The 25,324-nt window shown below is 50.2% G+C and overlaps 1 protein-coding gene across 1 annotated transcript in view; it reads right to left on the bottom strand.

Annotated features, from left to right (window-relative positions):
- The window catches only part of sptbn5 (spectrin, beta, non-erythrocytic 5), a 332,093-nt gene that overhangs the window by 260,909 nt on the left and 45,860 nt on the right, over positions 1-25,324 (bottom strand). The window contains exons 11-12 of the mRNA XM_038790252.1: positions 17,681-17,896; positions 119-209 (exon numbers count right to left, since the gene is read on the bottom strand). Coding sequence (XP_038646180.1) covers positions 119-209; positions 17,681-17,896 — 307 coding nt within the window. The remainder of the gene's footprint in view (positions 1-118; positions 210-17,680; positions 17,897-25,324) is intronic.

Here is a 25,324-nt window from a genome sequence, read left to right as displayed (position 1 = left end):
TGTTCATGGTGCCATCATCCTGTAGAATCAGGGATCTCCTCCACACAGATTCTGTGCTTCTATCACCGATTCCAACCTGGACTTGTAGCATCTTCTACTGTCACTTTTCCCTTCTCACCTTGAGGATGTGCTCCCCTCTTGATCCACGATTTTTCTGCTTCTTCATCGGATGAGCAGCTCTCGGATTCTTTTCTATCCTGGTCCTCTGCCTGCAAACAAGACACACAATTTCTCTCTAATGTGCAGGATCACTTCACCATATGGCCCATCAAACCCATTCAATAGGTCATGGCTGATCTGTGGCTTCAACTCTACTTTCCTGCCCACTCTCCATATCCTTTGATTTCCTAGGAGACCAAAAGTCTGTCTATCCTAGCCTTAAATAGTCAACGATAGGGCATCCAGAACCACCTGCGGCGGAGAATTCCAAAGTTTTACCACCCTCTGAGTGAAGCATTTTCTCATCTCAGCCCTAAATGATTGATCCCTTATCCTGAGATTGTGTCTCCCGTGTTCTAGATTCCCCAGTCTGAGGGAACAACCTCTCAGTGTTTACCTTGACAAGCTCCTTCAGAATCTTGTAGGCTTCGACGAGATAACCTTCCATTCTTAAATACAGACCCAATTTACTCAGCCCCTCATAGAAGAGTAAGAGGTGACTTGATTGAAACATATCAGATCCTGAGGAGTCTTAACAGGGTGGACCTTGTGGGAGAATTTAGAAATAGGGGTCACAGATTAAAAATAAGGGATTGTTCATTTAATACAAGGCTGAGCAGAGTATTTTTCTCTCAGAGGATCATGACTCTTTGGAATCTCTTCCTCAAAAGGTTTTGGAAGCAAAGTCTTCGATATTTTTAAGGCAAAGCTAAACAGATTCTAGATTAACAAGGGGTTATCTGCGGTAGGCAGGAATGTGGGTTTGAAATTACAACCAGATCAACTACGATCATATTGAATGGTGGAGCAGGCTCGAGAGGCTGAGTAGCCTACTCCTAATCATGATTCGGATGTTCGCATGTATAGAAAATATACCTCACATGGCATGGTGACAAAGTGGTTAGCACTGCTGCCTCAGCTCCAGGGTCCCAGGTTCAATTTCGGCCTCGGGTGACTGTCTGTGTGGAGTTTGCACTTTGGTAGGGACTGGTTTAGCACAATGAAATGAAATGAAAATGAAAATCGCTTATTGTCACGAGTAGGCTTCAATGAAGTTACTGTGAAAAGCCCCTAGTCACCACATTCCAGCGCCTGTCCGGGGAGGCTGATATGGGAATCGAACCGTGCTGCTGGCCTGCTTGGTCTGCTTTAAAAGCCAGCGATTTAGCCCAGTGAGCTAAATCAGCCCCAATGGGCTAAATCGCTGGCTTTTAAAGCAGACCAATGCAGGCCAGCAGCACGGTTCGATTCCTGTAACAGCCTCCCCGGATAGGCGCCGGAATGTGGCGACTAGGGGCTTTTAACAGTAGCTTCATTTGAAGCCTACTCGTGACAATAAGCGATTTTCATTTTTCATTCCAGGAGCCAATCCAATGAATCTTCTCAAGGGCAATTTGGGCTGGGCAACAAATGCTGGCCTAGCCAGCAATGCTCAATCCCTTAAATTAATAAAACAAAAATCTTCTCTGTCCTACCTCTCGTGCATGTATACCCTTCCATGGAGAGCAAAACTGCGCACAGTACTCCAGGTGTGGTATCACCAAAGCCCTGTACAATTGTAGCAAGTCTTCTTTATTCTTGAACTCCAATCCTCTTGCAATAAAGGCCAATGTGTCATTTGCCTTCCTAATTATTTGCTCGTCCTGCATACTAACTTTGCGATCCTTGTACGAGTCCCTATGTACATCATCATTTAAAATTTTGACACCTAAATAATATTCTGCTTTTCTATCCTTTTGACCATGGTGAATAAGTTCACATGTTCCCACATCAAACTTTCTCTGCCGTCTTGTTGCTGTTCACTTAACCTGTCCAGATCTCTTTTCCGTCTTTTAGTGCCTTCCTCATGCTTTTTATTTCAACTTATTGGTATTGTCAGCAAATTTAGCCACATTAACCTCTGTGTCTTCATCTAAGTAATTCATATGGATTATAAATAGCTGAGACCCCAACCACAGAGAGTAGTAATGGGTAAAGTAACGAAACAAAGGTTGTATCCTGAAGAGGGGTAAATGGTTACACAGTAGCTATCTGAATGCAGGGGACTAAAATCAGACATATCCCCAGAACCTAATGGCCTGCATCTCAGGGTTCTAAAACTGATCTCTGCAGAGATAATGGATGCACAAGTTATGATTTTCTAAAATTCCCTAGATTCTAGAAAGGCCCCAACAGATTAAAGTTAGCAAACATTTTAGTATAATAGCAAAAATGCTATTCAACATCGTTTTACAAAAGGGAAATTGTGTTTGACAATTTGTAACATAGCCGCTTGGTAATGCAGTTGATAAAAGATTATTACCTTGTACTTATCAGGACAATTTGCAAGACTACCAAATGCAAAGAGAACAACAATTCATACTTCATGAGAAGAGACTTGTTTGGTTGAAAAGTAGACTCTGATTAGTAGAGGCTTTGCCATGGAGAATGCACCAGTTAACTGACGACTGACAATTAACTGCAAGCTGTATTCAAATTCAAACCAAGTAAGAGGCCAATAAGGTTTGCAAGGAAAATCTTACATGCAGCTGCAGACTCAAATGTAGAAAACATATCATCGACATACTGGAAATCTGTAAACGGCAGGAGGTTGAGTATTATTCCACTGAACTGACGTTTTGAGAGACCTGGGCCTAGATGGGTATCCCATGGCAACACCATCTATTTGGGCATACATGGAGTGTCATTAAAAGAGAACTTGGCACAAGTTTCTGAATTCATAAGTTCAATGAATACAGATTCACACAATAGCAGCAGGTCTCGATCCACCATGATATTGTGCTGCAGCGCAAATATCTATGGCTGCCTTGAGCAGTACATTGGTGAATAGGCTAGCAATGTCAAATGAGCACATGGACACAACATTGCTATTGATCAGCCAGTCCTACTGTGATGAATGTAAGAAATTGTTATATTTTATACTTGTTGTAATGTCATTAAAAACAGGTTTAACATGCATACAACCAGCGTGTCTGCTAATGCTGTGATTAACGGGTTGAAACAATTAGATAATCATTGATTTTAACCATTTACTTGTTTACAGATAGTGGGCTAATGGAATATTGGTCTGGGTTTTGGAGGATCCCTGGGATGTAGATAATTCATGAGGGATTGTGTTTTAATCCTGGCTAACCAAGACATGGGACATCTTGTGACGGCAGACAGTAGAATGCCTTATGCTTAGGGTAGAGACAATGTAATTAAGGGAAAGAACCAGCTGTGTCTGAGTTTCAGTTTGCCACAGGGTTTTAAGATGTACAGAAGTGTCTTGAGTTCACTTCTGAAAGGTTCCCTCCAAGATCTTGGCACAGAGAAAAGCAAGTAAACCGGATTGTTAAACTTTACTTATGTGTGGTCTTTGAACTGTATTGGTTTGTTTAATTGGAATATATATATAGTTGCAGGTGTAGGGAGTAAGTTAAAGTTTCTCCTTTTATTTAAGAACTGTTTTAACTGTTAATTGTAAAGCTGTTACTTTGTTGCTAATATGATTGATTTGGTGTTTCATTACTTATTGGTCAGTGTTATCACTCCTGTGGTGCAGTCACCTTTCCTCAGTTTTACAAATTGCAAATAGTTGGGTTCTCACCTGGAATCCTAATATATGGTCTTCGCAAATGTGAAGGAATCCTTCCCCGTGTGTGTGGAATACCTGCTCAAAAGTGATTGTAGCAACTCGCTCAACCATTTGGCCAATTCATATTGTGCACGCCAGTCATAGATAAAATAGGACGTATTTTAGCATAAAAGCAGCACGGTAGCATGGTGGTTAGCATAAATGCTTCACAGCTCCAGGGTCCCAGGTTCGATTCCCGGCTGGGTCACTGTCTGTGTGGAGTCTGCACGTCCTCCCCGTGTGTGCGTGGGTTTCCTCCGGGTGCTCCGGTTTCCTCCCACAGTCCAAAGATGTGCGGGTTAGGTGGATTGGCCATGCTAAATTGCCCGTAGTGTCCTAATAGTAAGGTTAAGGGGGTGAGTTGTTGGGTTACGGGTATAGGGTGGATACGTGGGTTTGAGTAGGGTGATCATTGCTCGGCACAACATCGAGGGCCGAAGGGCCTGTTCTGTGCTGTACTGTTCTATGTTCTAAAGGGACACCACTTTTGTGTGTCTTAGGCAACCCTACATATGGTGATGCAGAGAACCATGAAGACAAATCCTATCATATACATCACCTAGCAGCTTGTTGCTCTTACACAAGCATTTTTTTAGCTTGCTTTTGAGGAAGGCTGTCCAGTCATGCTGGACGGCAGGTCCAATACACATGAATTTGATCACTCTTTAGGAATGGCATGCATTTTGCTGACAGTCACGCTTGTTGATAGTTACACTTGCCACTTTCAGTCCTGAAAAGTGCTCAGTCCACCTCAGATTACCCGTAAACTATTTCAACAATTAGAGGAACAGGTGAAGCTAGCTGTTTCATGCAGCTACTATGTAGCAGCAACATGAGTTTGCCACTAACAGAATGCTGCCGTCAAGCCAAGAAGATGTTCTGTCGATCGCATAAATAAGTAATGTGGTGTATGAATTTCAGTGCCAGTAAGATGTTAGGTATGTAGGCCATACGCCCCAAAGACTGGCAGATCATATCAAACAGCATGTCCCTTCTGCCATTCTCAACAGGCAAGGTACAGAGCGTACCAACCAACCTGTATTTGCAAAACTCAAAACACACTGTCCAACATTAGATACGATTCTGCAATTGGACAACATTTGCTGAATAATCGACAGTGTGCTGAGAATTACAACCAATTTCATTGATGGCGGATTCCGGGGCTGGCACAGGGCAGGGGTTAGGAGGTTGAGGGACCTGTTTGTGGAGGGGAGGTTCGCGAGCTTGGGGGAGTTAGAGGGGAAGTTTGGGCTCCCCCCCGGGGAACATGTTTAGGTACATGCAGGTGAGGGCGTTTGCCAGGCAGCAGGTGGAGGGGTTCCCCTTGCTGCCCCCACGAGGGGTGCGGGATCGGTTGCTCTCGGGGGTGTGGGTTGGAGGAAGGAGGATTTCGGACATATACCGGGTAAAGCAGGAGGTAGACGAGGCCTCGGTGGAGGAACTGAAGGGTAAATGGGAAGAGGAGCTGGGTGAGGAGATCGAGGAGGGGATGTGGGCAGATGCCCTGGAGAGTGAATTCCTCCTCTTCCTGTGCGAGGCTTAGCCTCATACAGTTCAAGGTGCTGCATAGGGCCCACATGACTGGGACGAGGATGAGTAGGTTTTTCGGGGGCGAGGACAGGTGTGCTAGGTGCTCGGGGAGCCCAGCGAACCACGCCCATATGTTTTGGGCGTGCCCAGCGCTGGGGGAGTTTTGAAAGGGGGTAGCAAGGACGGTGTCGAGGGTGGTGGGATCCAGGGTCAAGCCAGGCTGGGGACTCGCAATTTTTGGGGTTGCAGTTGAGCCGGGAGTGCAGGAGGCGAAAGAGGCCGGTGTTCTGGCCTTTGCGTCCCTAGTAGCCTGGCGGAGGATCTTGCTCCAATGGAAGGATGCGAGGCCCCCAAGCGTGGAGGCCTGGATCAATGATATGGCGGGGTTCATTAAATTGGAGAAGGTGAAATTTGCCCTGAGGGGATCAGTACAAGGGTTCTTTAGGCGGTGGCAGCCTTTCCTGGCGGAACGGTAGGGAAATAGGCCGGCAGCAGCAGCAGCCTGGGGGGGGGGGGAGGGGTTTGGATCGGTGGGAGGGATAACTGTGTACATGGGTTTGTGGGATGTGGCGGGTGTTATCTCTTTCCCTTTTGTTGTTTGGGTGTTCTTCTGTTTTTTTCTTTTGTTTGTAGTTGCTTTTGAAGTTGGGTGGGTATTGTTCTTGGGGTGTTACCGCGGTTGTTTTGTTAATAGAGTTGAGATGTTTATATTTTGTAAAAACTTCAATAAAAATTATTTTTAAAAAAAAGAGAATTACAACCAATTTAAGATCGTCCATGGGGCTCACAGTGTGACAGTTACACTGTGGTAACAGCTACATATATTAATATACAGGGCCCTATTCTTTGCAGACAGAAAGAACATGTACATGCATTGCGCCCGTTTCAATGAAACAAAATTGGCGACAACCATTCTCTGGTTCACTCCCCAGGGCAATGCCGTGACTAATCAGTGTCCACCTGCCTGGTTTGAATTTAAATGAAGCATGGTAATCAATTATCTGGTGCATTCTCCATAGCAATGTCTCTACAATTCAGAGTCCACTTGCCAACCAATCAGCACTCTCTTCTCATGAAATATAAATTGTTGGTCCCTTTACATTAAATATTTTGAAAATTATTCTGAGTGCAAGATGCAAAGCTTCAATGACATATGTCTTTTTTCAGCAGTTCTGTACTATCAAACGACAGGTACATAAATTTGTCAATCACATTTTCCCTTTCGTAAAACCACGTTGACTTTGATCGTGCATGATTTGCTAAAAGCATTGTTTTTTTTAAATAAACATTTTATTGAGGTATTTATGGTTTTATAACAGTAACAGAAGAAACTGTACATATACATATAAACATAGTGCGAAAGCCGTCTTCCTCCCTCACAGGTCCTACCTTTTCTAGCCTCCTATTCTACACTAAACTATCCCCCCCCCCTTCTGCTGACGGTTAATTCTCCCCAAAAGAAGTCGACGAACGGCTGCCACTTCCGGACGAACCCTAACATTGACCCTCTCAGGGCGAACTTGATTTTCTCCAGACAGAGAAAGCTAGCCCTGTCAGTTAGCCAGGTCTCTGACTTCGGGGGCTTTGGGTCCCTCCAATTTAGTAATATCCATCTCCGGGTTACCAGGGAGACAAAGGCCAGAACGTCTGCCTCTTTCACCTCCTGGATTCCTGGGTCTTCCGACATCCGAAAATCACCACCTCTGGACTCGGCACCACCCTTGTTTGCAATACTTTGGACATGACGTCCGCAAACCCCTGCCAGAATCCCCTAAGCTTTGCACATGTCCAGAACATATGAACATGGTTCGCTGGTCCTCCCGCACACCTTGCACACCTGTCTCCCACCCCAAAGAACCTGCTCATCTGGGCCACTGTCATGTGAGTCCGATGAACAGCCTTAAACTGTTAAACATGTTGCGGACGAATTGACTCTACTCAATGTTCCGCCCAGAGACCATCCTCTAACTCTCCACCTAACTCCTCTTCTGATTTGTGCTTCAGCTCCTGGGTCTGTGTTTCCTCTGAATCATAGAATTTACAGTGCAGAAGGAGGCCATTCGGCCCATCGAGTCTGCATCGACTCCTACAAAGATCACACTACTCAAGCCCACTTATCTATCCTATCCCCGTAACCCAGCAACCCCCACGTAACCTTTTTTAGGACACTAAGGGCAATTTAGCATGGCCAATCCACCTTTCCCGCACATCTTTGGACTGTGGGAGGAAACCGGATCACCCGGAGGAAACCCACGCAGACACGGGGAGAACGTGCAGACTCCGCACAGACAGTGACCCAGCCGGGAATCGAACCTGGCACCCTGGAGCTGTGAAGCAATTGCGCTAACCACTATGGTACCGTCCTGCCTCTGACCCCATAAGCTACTTATAAATGTCCGAAACCCTCCCTTCTCCCACCCAGACTCTGGAAACTACCCTGTCCTGTATCCCCCTTTGTGGTAGGAGCAGGAAGTTTGAGACCTGCCTGCGTAGGATGTCTCGCGCCTGCAGGTAGCTAAATTCATTCCCTCCCGTCAGTTCAAATTTCACCTCCAGTTCCCTCAGGCTGGGAAAGCTCCCCTCTATAAACATATAGCGATATGTTTATGGAGGGGAGCTTTCCCAGCCTGAGGATACTGGAGGTGAAATTTAAACTGACGGGGGGAATGAATTTAGCTACCTGCAGGCGCAAGACATCCTACGCAGGCAGGTCTCAACCTCTCGATGCCTACTCTTTGGCATCTCCGGAACCCTCCATCTAACTTCCCCGAGGCAAACCGGTGATTATTGCTCTCACATATTGATGTGACCAACAATTCACTCTTGACACGATAGAAAGTAAACTGTGGCTTTAATAGACTTACAACTGAGCCTGCCTGCGACCAGAAGAACTGAGGGCAGACTCACAAAGCTGCAGCACTTTATACTTCCGGTAGTGGGAGGGGCCATGGGCAGAGCCATGGGCGGAGCAAAGGGTGGAGTCCTGTACAAGCTCCTCATCTCCCCCTGTGGGCAGAGCCGCATAACGGCTCACAGACAGAGCCCACAAGGATACAATACTATACAGTGTGAATTACGCAATGTACATTCACCACATTCACCCCCTGTAAAAAAAATCAAGTCCAGAGGGGGTGACGGGTCTACAGGTTGAGTCGGTCCAGTGGCCGAGTCGTCCTTTGGGATCGGCGGAGCACTGGGGTTGTAGCCTCTTCGGATGGCACAGTGGTGACGGGCGGTGTGGATCTGAGGGTGGACTCTGGGGTGGTTCATTCAGAGCGACAGGCGAAGAGGGGCGCAGGAAACCTGTAGGCATGGGGGCGCAGGGTGTGGGGGGTCGGGTGGGGTGTAGTGTGAGGGGTACCTCGGCGGTGGTGGTGGTGGTGGATCCTGCAGGCCCCAGGTCCCCGAGGGAAACGGTGTCCTGACGGCCGTCGGGGTGTTCTATAAAGGCGTAGAGTGGGAGTGTAGCAGTAGTACTCTTTCTACTAGCGGGTCCGTTTTGTGTGTCCGGACGTGCTTCCGGAGGAGAACCAGGCCCGGTGTCCTCAACCAAGATGGGAGCGAAGCCCCCGTGGTAGTGCCCCTAGGGAAAACAAATAATCGCTCGTGAGGGGTCTGGTTAGTGGCAGTGCACAGGAGGGACCTAATTGCATGGAGGGCGTCAGGGAGGACCTCCTGCCAATGGGAGGTCGGGTGATTCCTGGACCGTAGGGTCAGTAGGACGGTCTTTCAGACCGTCGCGTTCTCCCTCTCCACTTGCCCGTTCCCCCTGGGGTTGTAGCTGGTAGCCCTGCTCGAGGCGATGCCCTTGTCGAGCAGGTACTGACGCAGCTCGTCGCTCATGAAGGACGAACCCCTGTCGTTGTGTATGTAGCTGGGGAAACCGAACAGGGTGAAGACACTGTGCAGGCCTCTGGTGACTGTGTGGGAGGTCATATCGGGGCATGGGATAGCAAACGGGAAGCGGGAGAATTCGTCTATAACGTTGAGGAAGTACACATTTCGATTGGTCGAGGGGAGTGGCCCTTTGAACTCAATGCTCAGGTGTTCAAAGGGCCGGGAAGCCTTTACCAAGTGGGCCTTGTCTGGTCTATAGAAGTGCGGTTTGCACTCCGCGCAGATCGGGCAATCCCTGGTGATGGCTTTTACCTCCTCGGTGGAGAAAGGCAGATTGCGGGCCTTGATGCAGTGGGCGAGCCAGGTGACCCCCGGGTGGCAGAGATTGTCGTGGATAGCCTGTAATCGGTCGTCTTGCACGCTGGCGCATGTGCCGCGGGACAGGGCATCTGGGGGCTCGTTGAGCTACCCCGGCCGATATATGATGTCATAATTATAGGTTGAGAGTTCGATCCTCCACCTCAAGATTTTATCGTTTTATATTTTGCCCCTTTGCGAGTTGTCGAACATGAAGGCAACTGATCTCTGGTCGGTGATGAGGGTAAACCTCCGACCTGCGAGGTAGTGCCTCCAGTGCCGTACGGCTTCCACAATGGCTTGAGCTTCTTTTTCGACTGAGGAGTGTCGAAGTTCCGAAGCGGAGAGGGTTCGGGAGAAGAAAGCTACTGGTCTCCCTGCCTGGTTCAGAGTGGCGGCGAGAGCGACTTCTGACGCATCGCTCTCCACCTGGAAGGGGTCAGGTTCATCCACTGCCCGCATGGCGGCTTTGGTTGTGTCCTCCTTGATGCAGTTGAAGGCCTGGTGGGCCTCAGCTGACAGTGGGAAGAGTGTGGTCTTAAATAGTGGGCGGGCTTTGTACGCATACTGGGGGACCCACTGGGCGTAATAGGAGAAGAATCCCAGGCACCTCGAGGGCCCTGGGACAATGGGGGAGAGGGAACTGTAGGAGGGGCGCATACGATCCAGGTCGGGGCCCAGGACTCTGTTTTCCACGACATAGCCGAGGATGGCTAGTCTGGTAGTGCGGAAAACGCCATTTCTCCTTAATGTAGGTGACATCGAGTTTCTGGGCGGTTTGGAGAAATCGGTGGAGGTTGGCATCGTGGTCCTGCTGGTCATGGCCGCAGATGGTGACGTTATCCAGGTACGGAAACGTGGCCCGCAGCCCGTACTGGTCCACCATTTGGTCCATTGCTCGTTGGAACACCGAAACCCCATTCTTGACGACAAAGGGGACCCGGAGGAAATGGAAGAGGCAGACATCTGCCTTGAACACTGTGTAGTGGTGGTCCTCCGGGCGGATTGGGAGCTGGTGGTATGCAGACTTCAGATCCACCGTGGAGAATATGCGGTACTGGCCGATCTATTTGACCATGTCTGCAATTCTGGGGAGGGGGTACACATCAAGGTGCGTGAACCGGTTAATGGTTTGGCTGTAATCAACCACCATCCAGAACTTTTCCCCAGTCTTGATGACCACCACCTGAGCTCTCCAGGGGCTATTACTGGCCTCTATGACTCCCTCACGTAGGAGCCGCTGGACTTCGGCTCTAATGAATACCCTGTTCTGTAGGCTATACTGCCTGCTGCGAGTGGCTACAGGTTTACAGTTAGCCTTTAGATTAGCGAAGAGTGGAGGGGGGGGTCAATTTTTAGAGTCGCTAAGCTGCATATAGTGAGGGGGGGGGGGGGGGGGGGGGGGGGCAGGGGTCCGCCGAAGCTGAATGTGAGGCTTCTAAGATTGCACTGAAAATCGAGCCCGAGGTCTGGGAGTATGTACAGCTGGAAATTAGAGCAGCTGGCGCCCTGTATTGTTAGGGTCGCAACGGTGTGCCCTTGTATTTGGACCGAGTGCGAACCCGAGGCGAGGGAGATAGTTTGCCGTGCAGGGAAAACAGGGAGCAAACAGCGTCTTACCAGGTCTGGATGCACGAAGCTCTCTGTGCTCCCGGAGTCGAAGGGGCACGGTGTCTTGTATCCGTTGACCTGAACGGACATCATCGAGCTCCTGAGGTGCTTTGGACGCGACTGGTCCAAAGTGACTGCGTTGAGTTGCGGGTGGCTCGATCAGCAGCGCTGGAGTGGCCCCGTGATGACTGTCCGCGGATGTCGTAGTTGTCGAGGTGAACATCGGGTGATGGCCAAGATGGCAGCCCCCGTTGATCGCACGTGGCGGGCGATGAAGAAGATGGTGTCCGAGATGGCCTCCCCCGTGGATCGCACGTGGCGGGCAGCGAGGAAGATGGCGCCCAAGATGTCGGCCCCCATGACCGCACGTGGCCGGCTGCGTGGGGGAGGATAGCCAAGATGGCGGCCCCCATGAGTCGTACATGTCGGGCGGAGGCATAGTCGGCAGGCACGCTGCAACATTACGGGGTCTGCGTGTTGGGGGAGCAATTGCTGTGGGCCGCGGGGGAGTTGAGAGGGTTTTGATTTCGACAGGCATACTCTAGCATAATGTCCTTTTCGGCTGCAGGTTGCGTTGCGGACCGGGCAGTGCTGCCATGGGTGTTGGGGCTGACTGCAAAAATGGCACGCTGGCGCTCCATAGTGGGTGGGTGGCCGCGCGGCGCAGGCCTGGGGCAGTCGCTGGTCGGGGACCATGATGCGGTCGCGTGGTCTGCGGGGAATGAGTTAAGACTTTGAAACGCGACTTCCATTGAGGCTGCTAGCGCTACCGTGTCCTCCAAGTTCTGGGCCCCTTTTTTGAGGAGGCGCTGGCGCACATAATTAGACCGGACCCCTGCAACGTATTCATCACGGACAGCGAGTTCCATATGCTGGGAGGCAGTTACAGCCTGAAAGTTACATTCCCGAGCAAGGGCTTTTAGATCGCGCAGGTAGTCCTCTAGCAACTCTGCAGGGCGCTGGCAGCGGGTAGCGAAAATACGCCGCGCGTAGACTTAGTTTACAGGCCGCACGTATAGTCGGTCGACCATAGCGAGGGCCTCGGAGTACGAGTCGGTACTGTTGAGTTGTGTAGAGATGCGATGGCTCACCCGTGCGTGCAGCAGACTGAGTTTCTGCTCTTCAGTAGTAGCAGAGGTAGTCGACGCAGCCAGGGAGGCCTTGAAGCACCGAAACCAGTGTAGAAAGATTTCCTTCGCTTCTGCAGCCTGCGGGTCGAGTTCTAGTCGATCAGGTTTGAGGGCTGATTCCATAGGGGTTTTCTTAAGTCTATTAAATTGATCTGACCATCAATTCACTCGAGACACGATAGGAAGTAAACTGTGGCTTTAATAAACTTACTACTGAGCCTGCCTGCGACCAGAAGAACTGAGGGCAGACACACAAGGCTGCAGCACATTATACTTCCGGTAGAGGGAGGGGCTATGGGCAGAGCCACGGGCGGAGCCGAGGGTGGAGCCCTGTACAAGCTCCTCATCTCCCCCTATGGGCAGTGCCATGCAACGGCTCACAGACAGAGCCCACAAGGACACAATACTATACAGTGTGAATTACGCAATGTACATTCACCACACATGTCTCCTCCAACTCCCGCAGACACTCAGGGCTGCGACCACTACGGGGCTGGTGGAGTTGCGTGCCAGCGGGAACGGTGAGGCGCCGTTACCAAAGCCCCAAACTAGTGCCCTTACAAGATGCCGCCTCTACTGGCTTCCACTCCGAGACCGCCCCCACCATCCACTTCCTAATCGTGGCTATATTCGCCGCCCAGTAATAATTACTAAAGTTCAACAGTGCCTGCCCCCCCCCCAGCCCGGACCATTCCCTTCCAGCCCTTTGAGGCTCTCAACGCAATTGCCATAGGTTCTATAGGTTTGCCAGCGCAAACAGCAGTGGGGAGAGGGGTCATCCCTGCCTCGTCCCCCGGTGCAGCCTAAAATAGCCCGGTGTCAGCCTGATTGTCCGTACACTCGCCACAGGCAACTGATACAGCAACCTGACCCAGTCAATTAAGCTCCACCCAAATTCAAACCACCCCAATACGTCCCTCAGATAATCCCATTCCACCCAGTCAAATGCCTTCTCTGCGTCCATTGCGACCACTACCTCTACGTCCCTATCCTCTGGGGGCATCATGATAACATTGAACAGCTTTCTTAGATTGGCCGCCAACTGCCTCCCCTTAACAAATCCCGTCTGGTCATCCCCAATTACGTCCGGAATGCAGTCCTCAATCCTTGAGGACAAGATCTTAGCCAACAATTTGGCGTCGACACTTAGTGGAAAGATCAGTCTGTAGGACCCGCAGAACTCCGGGTCCTTATCCCGCTTCAGGATCAATGAGATAGTGGCCTGTGACATCGTCGGGGGAAGCCCCCATCTCTCCCTTGCCTCATTGAATGTCCTCATCAGCAGTGGCCCCAGCATCCCAGAGAACGTTTTGTAAAACTCCATGGGGTACTCCATGGGGTACCCCATCCGGTCCCGGGGCTATACCTGACTGCATGGCCTTCAGCCCATCTGCTATCTCTTCCAACCCGATTGGGGGCCCCCAGCCCTTCTACCAAGTCTTCATTCACCTTCGTGAACTCCAGCCCCCTAAGAATTGCCTCAACCCCTCAGGCCCAGCTGGGGGTTCTGACTCATACGGTATGCTGTAGAATTCCTCAAACGCCTTATTAACTCCTGCTGAACCTCCGACCAGGTTCCCATCTCTGTTCCTTACTCTCCCAATCTTCTTGGCTGCCTCCTGCTTTCTAAGATGCTGCGCAAGCATTCTACTGGCCTCCTCCCCATATTCATAGATCGCCCCCCTCGCCTTCCTCAGCTGCTCTGGCGCCTTCCCTGTAGTTAACAAGCCAAACTCCGCCTGTAGCCTCTGTCGTTCCCTTAGAAGCCCTGCCTCTGGGGCCTCCGCATACCTCCTCTTGTCCATCTCTGCTCTGTCTGCCTTCTACCTGTGGGCCCGTATCGATATCAGCTCCCCTCTAACCACCGCCTTCAGCGCCTCCCAGACCACCGCAGCCGAAACGTCCCCCGTGTCATTGACTTCCAGATAGTTCTGGATACATCTGTCAGCCACCTACACACCTCCTCATTCGCTGAAAGTCCCACGTCCAGCCTCCAGTGCGGGCACTGGCTACTCTCCTTGCTCACACCTGTAGGTCAACCCAGCGTGGGGCATGGTCCGAGATCGTGATTGCTGAATACTCAGTGTCCACTACCCCCGTCAGTAAAGCCCTGTTCAGGATAAAAAAGGCAATCCGGGAGTACACTTTATGCACGTGTGAGTATTCACTCTCAGCCGCACAAATCTCCATAGGTCCAACCCCCATCTTCTCCATAAACCCCTTTAGCTCCTTTGCCATTGCTGGCACCCTGCCTGTCCTTGAGCGAGATCGGCCTAGCCCTGGGTTAATGACTGTATTGAAGTTCCCCCCATCATCAGCTTATGCGAATCCAGGTCCGGGATCTTTCCCAACATCCTCTTTATGAACTACGCATCATCCCAATTCAGCAGGTACACATTCACGAGTACCACCGACAGCCCCTCCAGCTTTCCACTGACAATTATGTAACGACCCCCCATGTCTACAACTATTCTTCCCGCTTCGAATGACACTCGCTTATTAATCAGGATCACGACCCCTCTAGTCTTCGAGTCCAGCCTCAAGTGGAAAACCTGTCTGACCCATCCCTTCCTTAGTCTGACCTGGTCAGTTACTCTAAGGTGCATCTCCTGCAACATTGCCTCGTCCACCTTCACTCCACTCAAATGTGCGAATATGCATGCCCTCTTAACCGGCCCATTTAGCCCTCTTACATTCCATGTGATCAGCTTGGTGGGGGGGGGCTTGCCCCCCCCCCCCCCCCCCCCCACCAATCAGCCATCCCCTTTCATGGGCCAATCTCCCCCCTGCATCCGCAGGCCCGCCCCAGGCAGGCTTCGTCCCCGACCTCCCTATTGTTCCACAGCAAAAGACCCTCCCCCATCAGCAGAACATTTCCCCCCCTCAGTAACACAGCCCCCTCCAACAAGCATACCATCTGCTCACCCCCCACTGCGCTTCCGTGAGGTAGCCTGCCCAGCTAGCTTGGTGGCCACCACCCACGGCGCCAGACATTTTCCCACCTATTGTTCCCTCCCCCCACTTCCCCCCTGCTCGGACACACATATGCAAGCGTGAACAATCCCAACCCAATTGCCCAAAAGAAAAACGCAAAGAAAATCAAAAAGATCAAACATCTAACATTCACACCTCCATCCCCCATCAGTGCAAATTCAAATTTTTACTCAGGCAGCTTGTCCGCAGACCCCAACTCAATACAAAGGCTTTACAAGTAACATCCAAAGACCAAAACTTTTCTTTTTTTTTTAAATAACTGAAGAGAAAAAAGAAAAAAAAAAAAAACCACATGAGCACTGCAGCAAAGTTCAGTCCAAACTCCTCAGTCCGATGATAGCCCTTTCCTTCTCGCGAAGCCCATCACATCCTCGGGCGACTCAAAGTAGAAACGTTGCTCTTCGTGCGTAACCCAAAGATGGGACGGGTACAGAAATCCAAACTTTACCTTCTTCTTAAAAAGGGTCCATTTTGTCTGGTTGAACCCTGCTCGTCTCCTGGCCACGAACGCGCTCAGATCCTGATATATATGCAGGACACTGTTCTCCCATTTACAGCTCCGTGTCTGCCTGGCCCACCGTAGAATGCACTCTTTGTCCAGGTACCGGTGGGATCTTACCACCATCGCTCTCGGGGGGTCATCCACACGCGGCTTCCTCGCGAGTGCTCTGTGCGCCCTGTCCACCTCCAAGGGTCGGGAGAACGTCCCCTCCCCCAGTAGCTTCTCAAACATAGCCGCTATGTAGCCCCTGCGTCCGCTCCTTCGGATCCCTCCGGGAGACCCACGATTCTCAGGTTCTGCCGACGGGACCTGTTCTCTCGATCCCAACCCTCTCCTGGAGCCTTTTCTGCTGGTGTCTCAACATTCCCACCTCCAACTCCACTGCAGCTTGGTGCTCCTCCTGCTCAGTCAGTGCCTTCTCCACTTTCTGGATCGCCCGATCTTGAGCATCCAGTCTGAGTTCCAGTCGCGCAATCGACTCCTTAATCGGGTCCAAGCAGTCCTGTTTCTGCTTGGTGAAGCCCTCCTGTACAAACTGCATCAGCTGCTCTGTCGATCACTGGGTCGTTGAGCCAGGACCCCGGTCGTCCGCCATGCTTTCTCCCGCTGCAGCCTCAGCTCAAGCCTTCTCAGTTCGTCTATTTCTTCCTTTACGAGCACTCCTGGTCCGCTTCTCCATGCACTGATGTAGGATTACTCTTCACAATTGTGTCCCAACATCAATTTTCCACTTCAGATCCGACAAAAAATTAGGGAAAAAGGTCCAAAGTTGCGACCCGAGCGGGAGCCACCAAATGTAGGACCTACTCCTTCATAGCCGCCACCTGAAGTCCTAAAAGCATTGTTAAAACTTCCCAAATAATATATTCCAGTACCTGCCAGACAACTGATGTCAGGCCAACTGGTCCATGGTTCGTTGTTTTCTCTGCCTCCTTCCTTGAATAATGGTGTTGCATTTGCTAACTTGAATCTGTTGGGGCCGTTTTAGAATCTGGGGCATTTTAGAAAATCACTCCAGTGCATCTCTGCGGCGATCTCTTTTAGAACCCCATTATGTCCTGGAGATTTGTCGGATTTTAATCCCCTACATTCAGATAACTGCTGTCTCATCTGGGCAGAACCTTTGCTTCTTTACTTTACCCATTACCACTTTTTTTGCATCATGAAGCTGTTTGGATTTTGAAATACAATCATTACTAAGTGCCCTACCTGGCTTGCCATCATCATATGACCTCTATCATGAGGGACTCTCTGGGGGCAGCTATTTCACATTCAGTTCAATAAAGACACCACACTAACACAATGTAGTCTTTGAACTCGTAACAGAAACCTTCTGTTTGATAATCTCTCCTGCCCTCCATTATATCACAAACATTCACTTCTGTTCTTCCAGTCCTCCTCCTCCTTCTGTTGGCTTAAAAACTTTTCTATCATTCTTCATTTCTGATGAAAGATCAACGACCAGAAATTTTATCTCTGTTTCCCTCCACAGATGCTGCTTGACCTGATGAGTATTCCTAGCATTTTGTTTCTATCTAATGTAAGGGGAAAAAAATTCTTCTCAGAAATGGCAGCATGGTGGCACAGTGGTTAGCACTGCTGCCTCACAGAGCTGGACTCAGGTTGATTCTGACCTTGGCTGACTGTGATGAGTTTGCACATTCTCCGTATCTATGTGGGTTTCCTTCGGGTGCTCCGGTTTCCTCCCACAGTCCAAAGATGTGCAAGTTAGGTGGATTGGCCATTCTAAGTTGCCACGGATGGAGTTTTGGGGTAGGGGCAGGGGGGTGGACCTGGGTAGGATGCTCTTGCGGAGGGTCAGTGCAAACTCAATGGGCCGAATGGACTTCTTCTGAACTGTAGGGGTTCAATCATTCTATTCTATGATTCTATGAACCCCTTCGGTGATTGACGCATATAAGCACACAGAGTGGAAATAAATACCTGACACATTGTTAAAGGAACTTGCTGGATAGCCACTGTCGCCAGGTCCCCAAGTCTCTTCACTTCGCCAGAATATGCTGCAATTTCTTTCTCTAGGCGCACGTGACGCTGCAGGAGGGCATCAGCACTGGCCTCATCCTTCCCACAATCTTTACTTTGCAGAAGAGGCTGTCTCTCAAGTAACCAGGAGTGGGCCTCATCGACATCTGCAAAATACTGAGGAGAATACAGAGAAACATGCTTATTCGAATATAATAACACCATCCATTTATACCACACCTATCACAGCCACAAATCGCAAAGGGCATTGACAATTCATTACTTTTCAGTAGTTACTATAAAATCAACAACACCCGCAGGATTCCAGACATCCATTCTGTTATTGTAATGGGGCTGGTTTAGCACGCTGGGCTAAATTGCTGGCTTTGAAAGCAGACCAAGGCAGGCCAGCAGCACGGTTCAATTCCCGTACCAGCCTACCCGAACAGGCGCCGGAATGTGGCGACTAGGGGCTTTTCACAGTAACTTCATTGAAGCCTACTCGTGACAATAAGCGATTTTCATTTTCATTTCATTTAATGTTGGCCAGGACACCAGAGAGAAGTCTTCTCCGCAATAGTGGGCGGAATCTTACCGCTGTCGGTTCCAGTGAGAAAATCAGTGCAAATCCACCAGTGCCATTGGCGGCAAACCTCACCGATTATTGAACCTCTTTAATAATTCTTTATTTACCACATGAATCACGGCCATGCTGGTGGTGCCCTCCCGCTGATTTGCTCGCCCCTGGGCAACTTAAAGTTTTCAGTCAGTGGAGAGCTTCATCTAAACGCCACCTGTTCCCAATCCAATTCAGGAAATAGCTTCCAGGAAGCCAGCACCACGATTTTCAGAGGCAGCCCTGACCAGGATCCTGGATTATTTGTCCTTAACCTCTCCATCACTGGACAGAGTGGCAGGCATGAGAGCCCTGAGCATTGATACTCTGGAGGGTGGGGTGGGGGAGGTGGAGAGATAGGGGTGGTCTGTGCCAGCAGCAGTGTGTCGGTACTGAGTAATCAGTGTGAGGGGAAGGAGAGACATAGTGCTGACACTTTCACGCTCCACAGGGATGAAGTGCCAAGTGTGGGCAGGGGTTTGCGGAGCATGGCGCCGTAAAATTGCAGGGTGGAGGATTTGCTGATGAACAAAGTGATGTTTAAGTGAGTCTCTGCAAATATTTGTGGCCTCTACACTAGCATCATCAGTCATCTCCTGTGTGGGTACCACCTGTCCGCGAGGAGCCATCCTTCCAGACTCTGCTCTCCCTCAAAGATGGCTGAGATCTCAGAGTGCTCCAAGATGTAACTGTCACGGGCCCTCCCTGGAAACACACCTGCGCATTGTGTGGTCAGAAACAAGTTGAACATTGAGGAAGTGTTATCCCTTGTGGTTCATGAATAGTCCTACATAATGTCACGGAGATCATAGGGCCATGTGGGTGCAGGCTATCACACCCTGCACCCGGGGCATGCCTGATAAGTGGGTGAAGCCCAGGGCGTCCTGATTCTCCAGGTTCCAGTCCAAATTTATATACATATGGGTCCTCGCATAAAGGGCATTGGCTACCTCCCGAATACACTTGTGTGCAGCTGATTGGGAAAAGCTATCCAGATCACCAGTGCCGACCTGAAACAAGCTGCTCACATACAAGTTCAGAGCAGCGGTAACTTTAAGGGCCTCAGGCAGTGGGTGTCCTCCCATTCCATGTGATGCCAGCTCTTGCTGGGCAAAGGTGGTCCATTGTTTCCCCAGGACCGACCGGTCTTCTCCGGCACTGAAGCTCTAACATTTGCAGGTATGATGTTCGGCGTCAGGGGATTATTTGTCGGAGGTGTCTTCTACGAGGCTCCACCGTCTGTGGTGCTGCTCCCAGGCCAGCTGCGGGCTTGGCCTCCATCTCCTCTGCAGGGTGCTGGTCCTGACTATGTGCAGCGGCATTTCGATGTCTCTGCTGCTGCTCGATAGTTATGAGTAGGAAAGCCAACTCAACTAGCACCATGATTCTGTAGAATCAGGCACTGAAAAGGAGATAACACCAAACTGAACATTGAGGATTCTTGCCTTGGCTCTCAACCATCCATGCCTCTGGGACACCCATCCATGAGCTTTCCCCTCTGTGAATGCCTCTCCACTAAGCTTCACACCCTCCCCCTCACATTATAGCCAGTTGACCCTCCCAATTCCACCTGGATAAGGCACGTGGACCCTCGAGAGTCTCAAAGGCGTTTTACCCCCAACCATTCCCCACCCCCCACCCTGGTGTTAGATGAAAGGGCAGTTGAGTGGATGCATGGGATCAACTTCTCCATCCACACAGAGGACCTCAAAGATGCTCCCCATCATGACTTTGAACATGTGGGTGATGACAGACATCATCATCATGCCTTGCATATCTGTGTAATGTTTATTCTTGTATGAGCATTGGAGTTCAAAGCTTGGGGCCAATGCTTCCGAAGGGGTATGAACTTGTCTCCAATCAGTGGCACTGATGTGTAGTTCTGCAGATTTCATTGGCACAATTGACTAGTCAAGGTAGGGTGAAGTAGCATTTCAGGCAAATGACTCCCTCTTGTGGCAGACGAGGCACAGCTGATTCGAGTGAAGGCTGTAATTAGCATGACCAACATGTCCCTAGAGGGCGCCCTCGTTCTCCCGGGTCACAAGGGCTGCAGATTTGACAAACCTTCCATCAGCCACAGCCATCCATCCCGACACTAATTCCTGACAGTCAAACTTCCCTGGCATGTGGATTTGAACTTCCATGTAGCTTAATGCCTCTGTCCCCACATTGCTGCCAGACTGTCGGATTTATCTCATACTGCAGTCATCCTCCTCACAGTGAGGGGGCCTTCATGCTTCATGAGGCCGAGATGCACCCCATTCTTGATTCTCCAACTCTGTCCTTGCAGCCTGGCCTCTCATGGAACCCCACCCAAGAACCTCACAGTCGCTTCCAATGCTGACCCTCTGTATTCAGCTCTTTCCACCCACTTTTCAGCTCCCACTATGGAAGGGCACTCCCTCACTGGTGATGGACAGAAGAGGACACGGGAAGTGCTGCCTGTGTGACAGCCTTCAAAACCCTGTAAAGCAAGGCTCGCCCTGACTAGGTAAGGCCTGCAAGTGGCTCCTGCCCCTGAGTTTGCGATACTGAAACCGCACCCCACACCCCCGAGATGAACTTATCTATGACTCCCGCATCCTTGCAGAGGGCACAGCCTCAGACTGAAGAGATGAGGGGGAATTTCTTCAGCCAGAGGGTGGGGAATCTGTGGAACTCTTTGCCGCAGAAGGCTGTGGAGGCCAAATTACTCAGTGTCTTTAAGACAGAGATAGCTAGGTTCTTGATTAATAAGGGGATCAGGGGTTATGGGGGGGGGGAGGCAGGAGAATGGGGATGAGAACCATATCAGCCATGATTGAATGGTGGAGCAGACTTGATCAGCCAAGTGGTCTAATTCTGCTCCCATGTCTTATGGTCTCCTCCGGTGCCACTTGAACTTTCAACACCCTGGAGGGTGGTGGCTACCTTAGCGCACACCTCCGAGATCCCCTTCAGAAGTGAGGTGACTAGGTTCATGTTTATGTAAAGCTGTTGGAAATGCGTGCCGGAGCCTGATGAATGTTCAATGAGGGGTGGGGGAGTGAGTGCTCGCTAATGACATTCTAATGTATTAAAATGTGGTTCCTGGGCTCCCGCTACATATTTTGCGTTACTTTGCCAGCGAGGGGGTTGAAAATCGGAAATTGCGATCTTGCCGGAGAAATTCGTGCTTTCTGATCCTCTCCGGATTTTGCACCGGTGTTGCTGATCCCGTATACGGATAGTGTGGGCTCAAAATTGTCCCTGGTGTCTTTGAAATGGGATCTTGTATCCACCTGAGAGGCCTGATGGGAACCTGGTTTCAGGTCTCATCTGATAAGACTGTGCCTATGACAGCGCAGCATTGCCTCAGTACTGCAATGGGATTTCTGTTTCAAGTCTCTGGTGTGAGACTTGAATCCACAGCCTTTTGACTCGGGAGTCCGACTGCGTTAAGTGAGCCATAGCTGCAACATTTTATCTATAACAAAAAGAAAGTCATGAATGCAGGAATTCAAGGATAAAACCAGAAAATGGCCCATCAGGTTTGGGTATCCTTTCTGTAAATACTATACTAGAAGTTAAAATGTTCTACTGTTCTCAACACTCATTAAAGTGATATCATTCTACACAATGCTTTCACAAAGGAACAGCGGGTCCTGGTGAAACTCCCCATACAGACCGAGAATCCTTTTACAGGGACTGATCTCCACCAAGGGGTCTGGGTTTGCAAGCATGAAGTTCTTGCTGCTGAATTGGATAATGCAAGATGGTGGGCACACCAGGGTTGAATGTGGGCTTTATGTGGCTGTCTGACATGTAGCTGCATCAGGTAGAAAGTTCGCTGATATTCCCCAATGTCTCAGAGAGTAAATGCACAGTGTGCCACAGAATTGAGGGTCCGGCAGCGTTGCCCCCGGCAGCGTTGCCCGGCGCGGAGCGCCCTCTGCAAGGTCTGTGGCAAGAAGGGACATTTCGCTGCAGTGTGCCAGGCCCGCTCAATTGCCGCTATTGTCCAGGCATTCCCAACGCGCGGCCAGTGGGCACCGCCATCTTCCCCTCCTCGGACCACATGCGGCCAGTGGGCGCCTCCATCTTGCTCTTCTCACAACATGTGCAGCCCATGGGTGCCGCCATCTTGTCTATCCCAAGACCAATAGGCGCCACCATCTTGCGTCCCCCAGGACACGTGCAGCCCCAGGGCGCCACCATCTTGCCTCCCCCAGGACACATGCGGCCTGTGGGTGCCGCCATCTTGCCCAACTCAGGACCCCTGCCCATCGGGCACCTCATCAGGCCGCTCATCGCCTGCAACCGCCGACGACCAGCCATGTCTTCGTCTCGGTCACGATTGACCAGTATCGACTACACAACCTCGCAACTGCTTCAACAAAGGTGAAGGTCAATGGGCATGAGATCACCTGCCTTCAGGACTCCGGGAGCACTCAGAGCTTCATTCATCCCTATACGGTAAGGCGCTGCTCCCTCGCGGTAAGCCCCGCTAACCAGAGAATCTCCCTGGCCTCCGGATCCCACTCTGTGGTGATCTGGGGGTACTGCATCGCCACCCTCACCGTATATATATATACACGTGTTTTACGGTAAGGCCCCTGTACTACAGGTACGGGCGTAGATCCCTGCCTGCTGGCTCTGCCCAGTAGGAGGAGTATAAATATGTGTGCTCCCCGTACAGCAGCCATTTCGCCAGCTGCTGTAGGAGGCCACACATCTCAGTGTAATAACGCCTCGATTACATCCTACTCTCGTCTTCTCATAATTGATAGTGCATCAGGGGCTATTTAAAATGGCCAATCCACCTGACCGGCGCATCTTTGGACTGTGGAGGTAACTTGAGCACCGCAGACATGGGGAGAATGTGCAAACTCCACACAGGCAGTGACCCAAGGCCGGAATTGAACCCGGGTCCCTGGCGCTGAGAGGCAACAGTGCTAACCACTGTCACCATGCTGCCAAAACACTACATTGTGCCGCCCCCACTATACTTTCTGGCTCATTCACAGCAGGGCTCACAGTAACTAGTCAACTGGAACCTTTCATTGTGCTCTCAATCATCGATTATTTACCGCAGCAATTGATGACACCAAATGCAGGGTGATTTGCACTTCTGTGTTTTCCCTTTGGTATTTCTTGGGTGCCCATGACACGCACATATGCAGATGCATCTTTGTCACACACAAGCACACGCAAGGAACACAGTGGGAAATCGGCTAAACCATGAGACCCGAGTGAGGACCTATCCTCGGGAAAAACGTAACAGAGGGCACCCTTAGAGGTGCATACTCGATCATGACAGAAGTTATTGTATTCCACGGATAAATAGAGCGCTCAGAGCAAAACTGAGTTCTAAAAGGGAAGTGAATGATTTAATTGGGGCTAACAATACTGAAGAAATTGCTGAGGAATATATAGAAAGTACAGTATGGAGGGGACGAAAAGCCGGCAGATAATGAAAAAGAAAATAGTGAACGTTTTTCTAAGGATCTAAAAAGTAGAAGAATAGTGAAAGGTCATGAGATTCAGGGGTCAAGGAAGAACCTGGTTCTGGAGGGTGAAGGCAAGTCAGAAATATATTAATATTTTGCATTATTTATTAAATGATGCTGCAAGTGAACTGTTTATGAACTACAGAATCAACTGTTAGAAAGAACCGGAGCTAAGGAATTGTGATGACTGTACCCTGGGCGGTTGAAAGAAGTCAGGGTGAGAATATAGAGGCTCTGGTAATCATTTTGCAGTCTTTCTTAAGTATGGAAAGTGTGGCGGGCAGCACGGTGGCACAGTGGTGCCTATGGCGCTGAGGACCCAGGTTTGAATCGTAGGTCACTGTCCGTGTGGAGTTTGCACATTCACCCCGTGTTTGCGTGGGTTTCACCCCCACAACCCAAAGATGTGCAGGATAGGTGGATTGGCCACGCTAAATTGCCCCTTAATTGGAAAAAATAATTGGGTACTCTAAAAAAAAATTTAAGTATGCAAAGTGCACTTTGGAACTGGAGAGTAGCTGATGTAACACTTCCATTCAAGGAAGGAGAGTAAGACAAACTGGGTAACTAAACTAATTAATCTAACACCAATTGTAGACAAACTCAGGGTGGATTTTCCAGGGACGGGGGCATCTAGCCATTAGCCACTGGCGGGATCTTCTGGTCCTGCCGATGTCTGCGTTGTTTTGTGTGACTTCCCCATCCCACCTCTAGGGAGCCCGCCGCGGGGGGTTCGCCTTTGGTGGGACAGGAAGATCCCATTAGCAGGAAGAGTGGAAAAATCCCACCCTGAGAATCTATAATTCAAGATAAAAGTAGCAAAGCATTAGAAATGGGAAGGTAATCAAGGAGTCAGCATGGATTTGTCGAAGGCAAGCCATGTTTGACAAACTATTATATTGTTGCATTATCTGTAAAGAGTTGGGAACTATATTGTTATGCACACGTATATCCAGCATGCTACATCAGTCACTATCACGCTGCAGTCAGCTGTTGAACTACAATGGGCAGGATTCTCCGGTCTCGTCCGTGGCAGTATCCGTTGTGAACACAAACGGAAAGTTTGGTGTTCCAGCCAAAACCCCATCCACTTTTAGCAGCACTGGAAAATCCCAGCCACGAATGATGACATGATTTCAGCCAGTTCAATAGTCACAACGCACATGGCGAGATGAAAAGACAGGAGCAATTCAGCGGACACAAGTTAAAGTCCGCTGAACAGCACGATTAGCGGCGTGTTTCTTGGTACTTTGCCGGTTTATTTTGGCCTCGATGAGGAACTCCCCATCAAGGCCACTCTTAAGTCATTTCCAGCCTGACAGTGCCACCTAGGCCCCCTGGCAGTGCCAAGATGCCCAGGTGAAGGTGAGTGCCAGGATCGCCACCCTGCCCAGGGGCCTCAACTCCCCTGCGAGCCCCCCGCCCCCCCCGAGATAATATCATGACTGACTCACGGCTTTGAGAGGCCGGTAAATCCCGGGCCTCAGGTGAATTGTCGAGTGCATATTTAAATTAGCC

This window comes from Scyliorhinus canicula, chromosome 2 (assembly GCF_902713615.1).
Source record: "Scyliorhinus canicula chromosome 2, sScyCan1.1, whole genome shotgun sequence".
NCBI classification, from domain to species: Eukaryota; Metazoa; Chordata; class Chondrichthyes; order Carcharhiniformes; family Scyliorhinidae; genus Scyliorhinus; species Scyliorhinus canicula.
The sequence above is the reverse complement of the archived record's forward strand: the minus strand, read 5'-3'. Positions and strand labels throughout refer to the sequence as shown.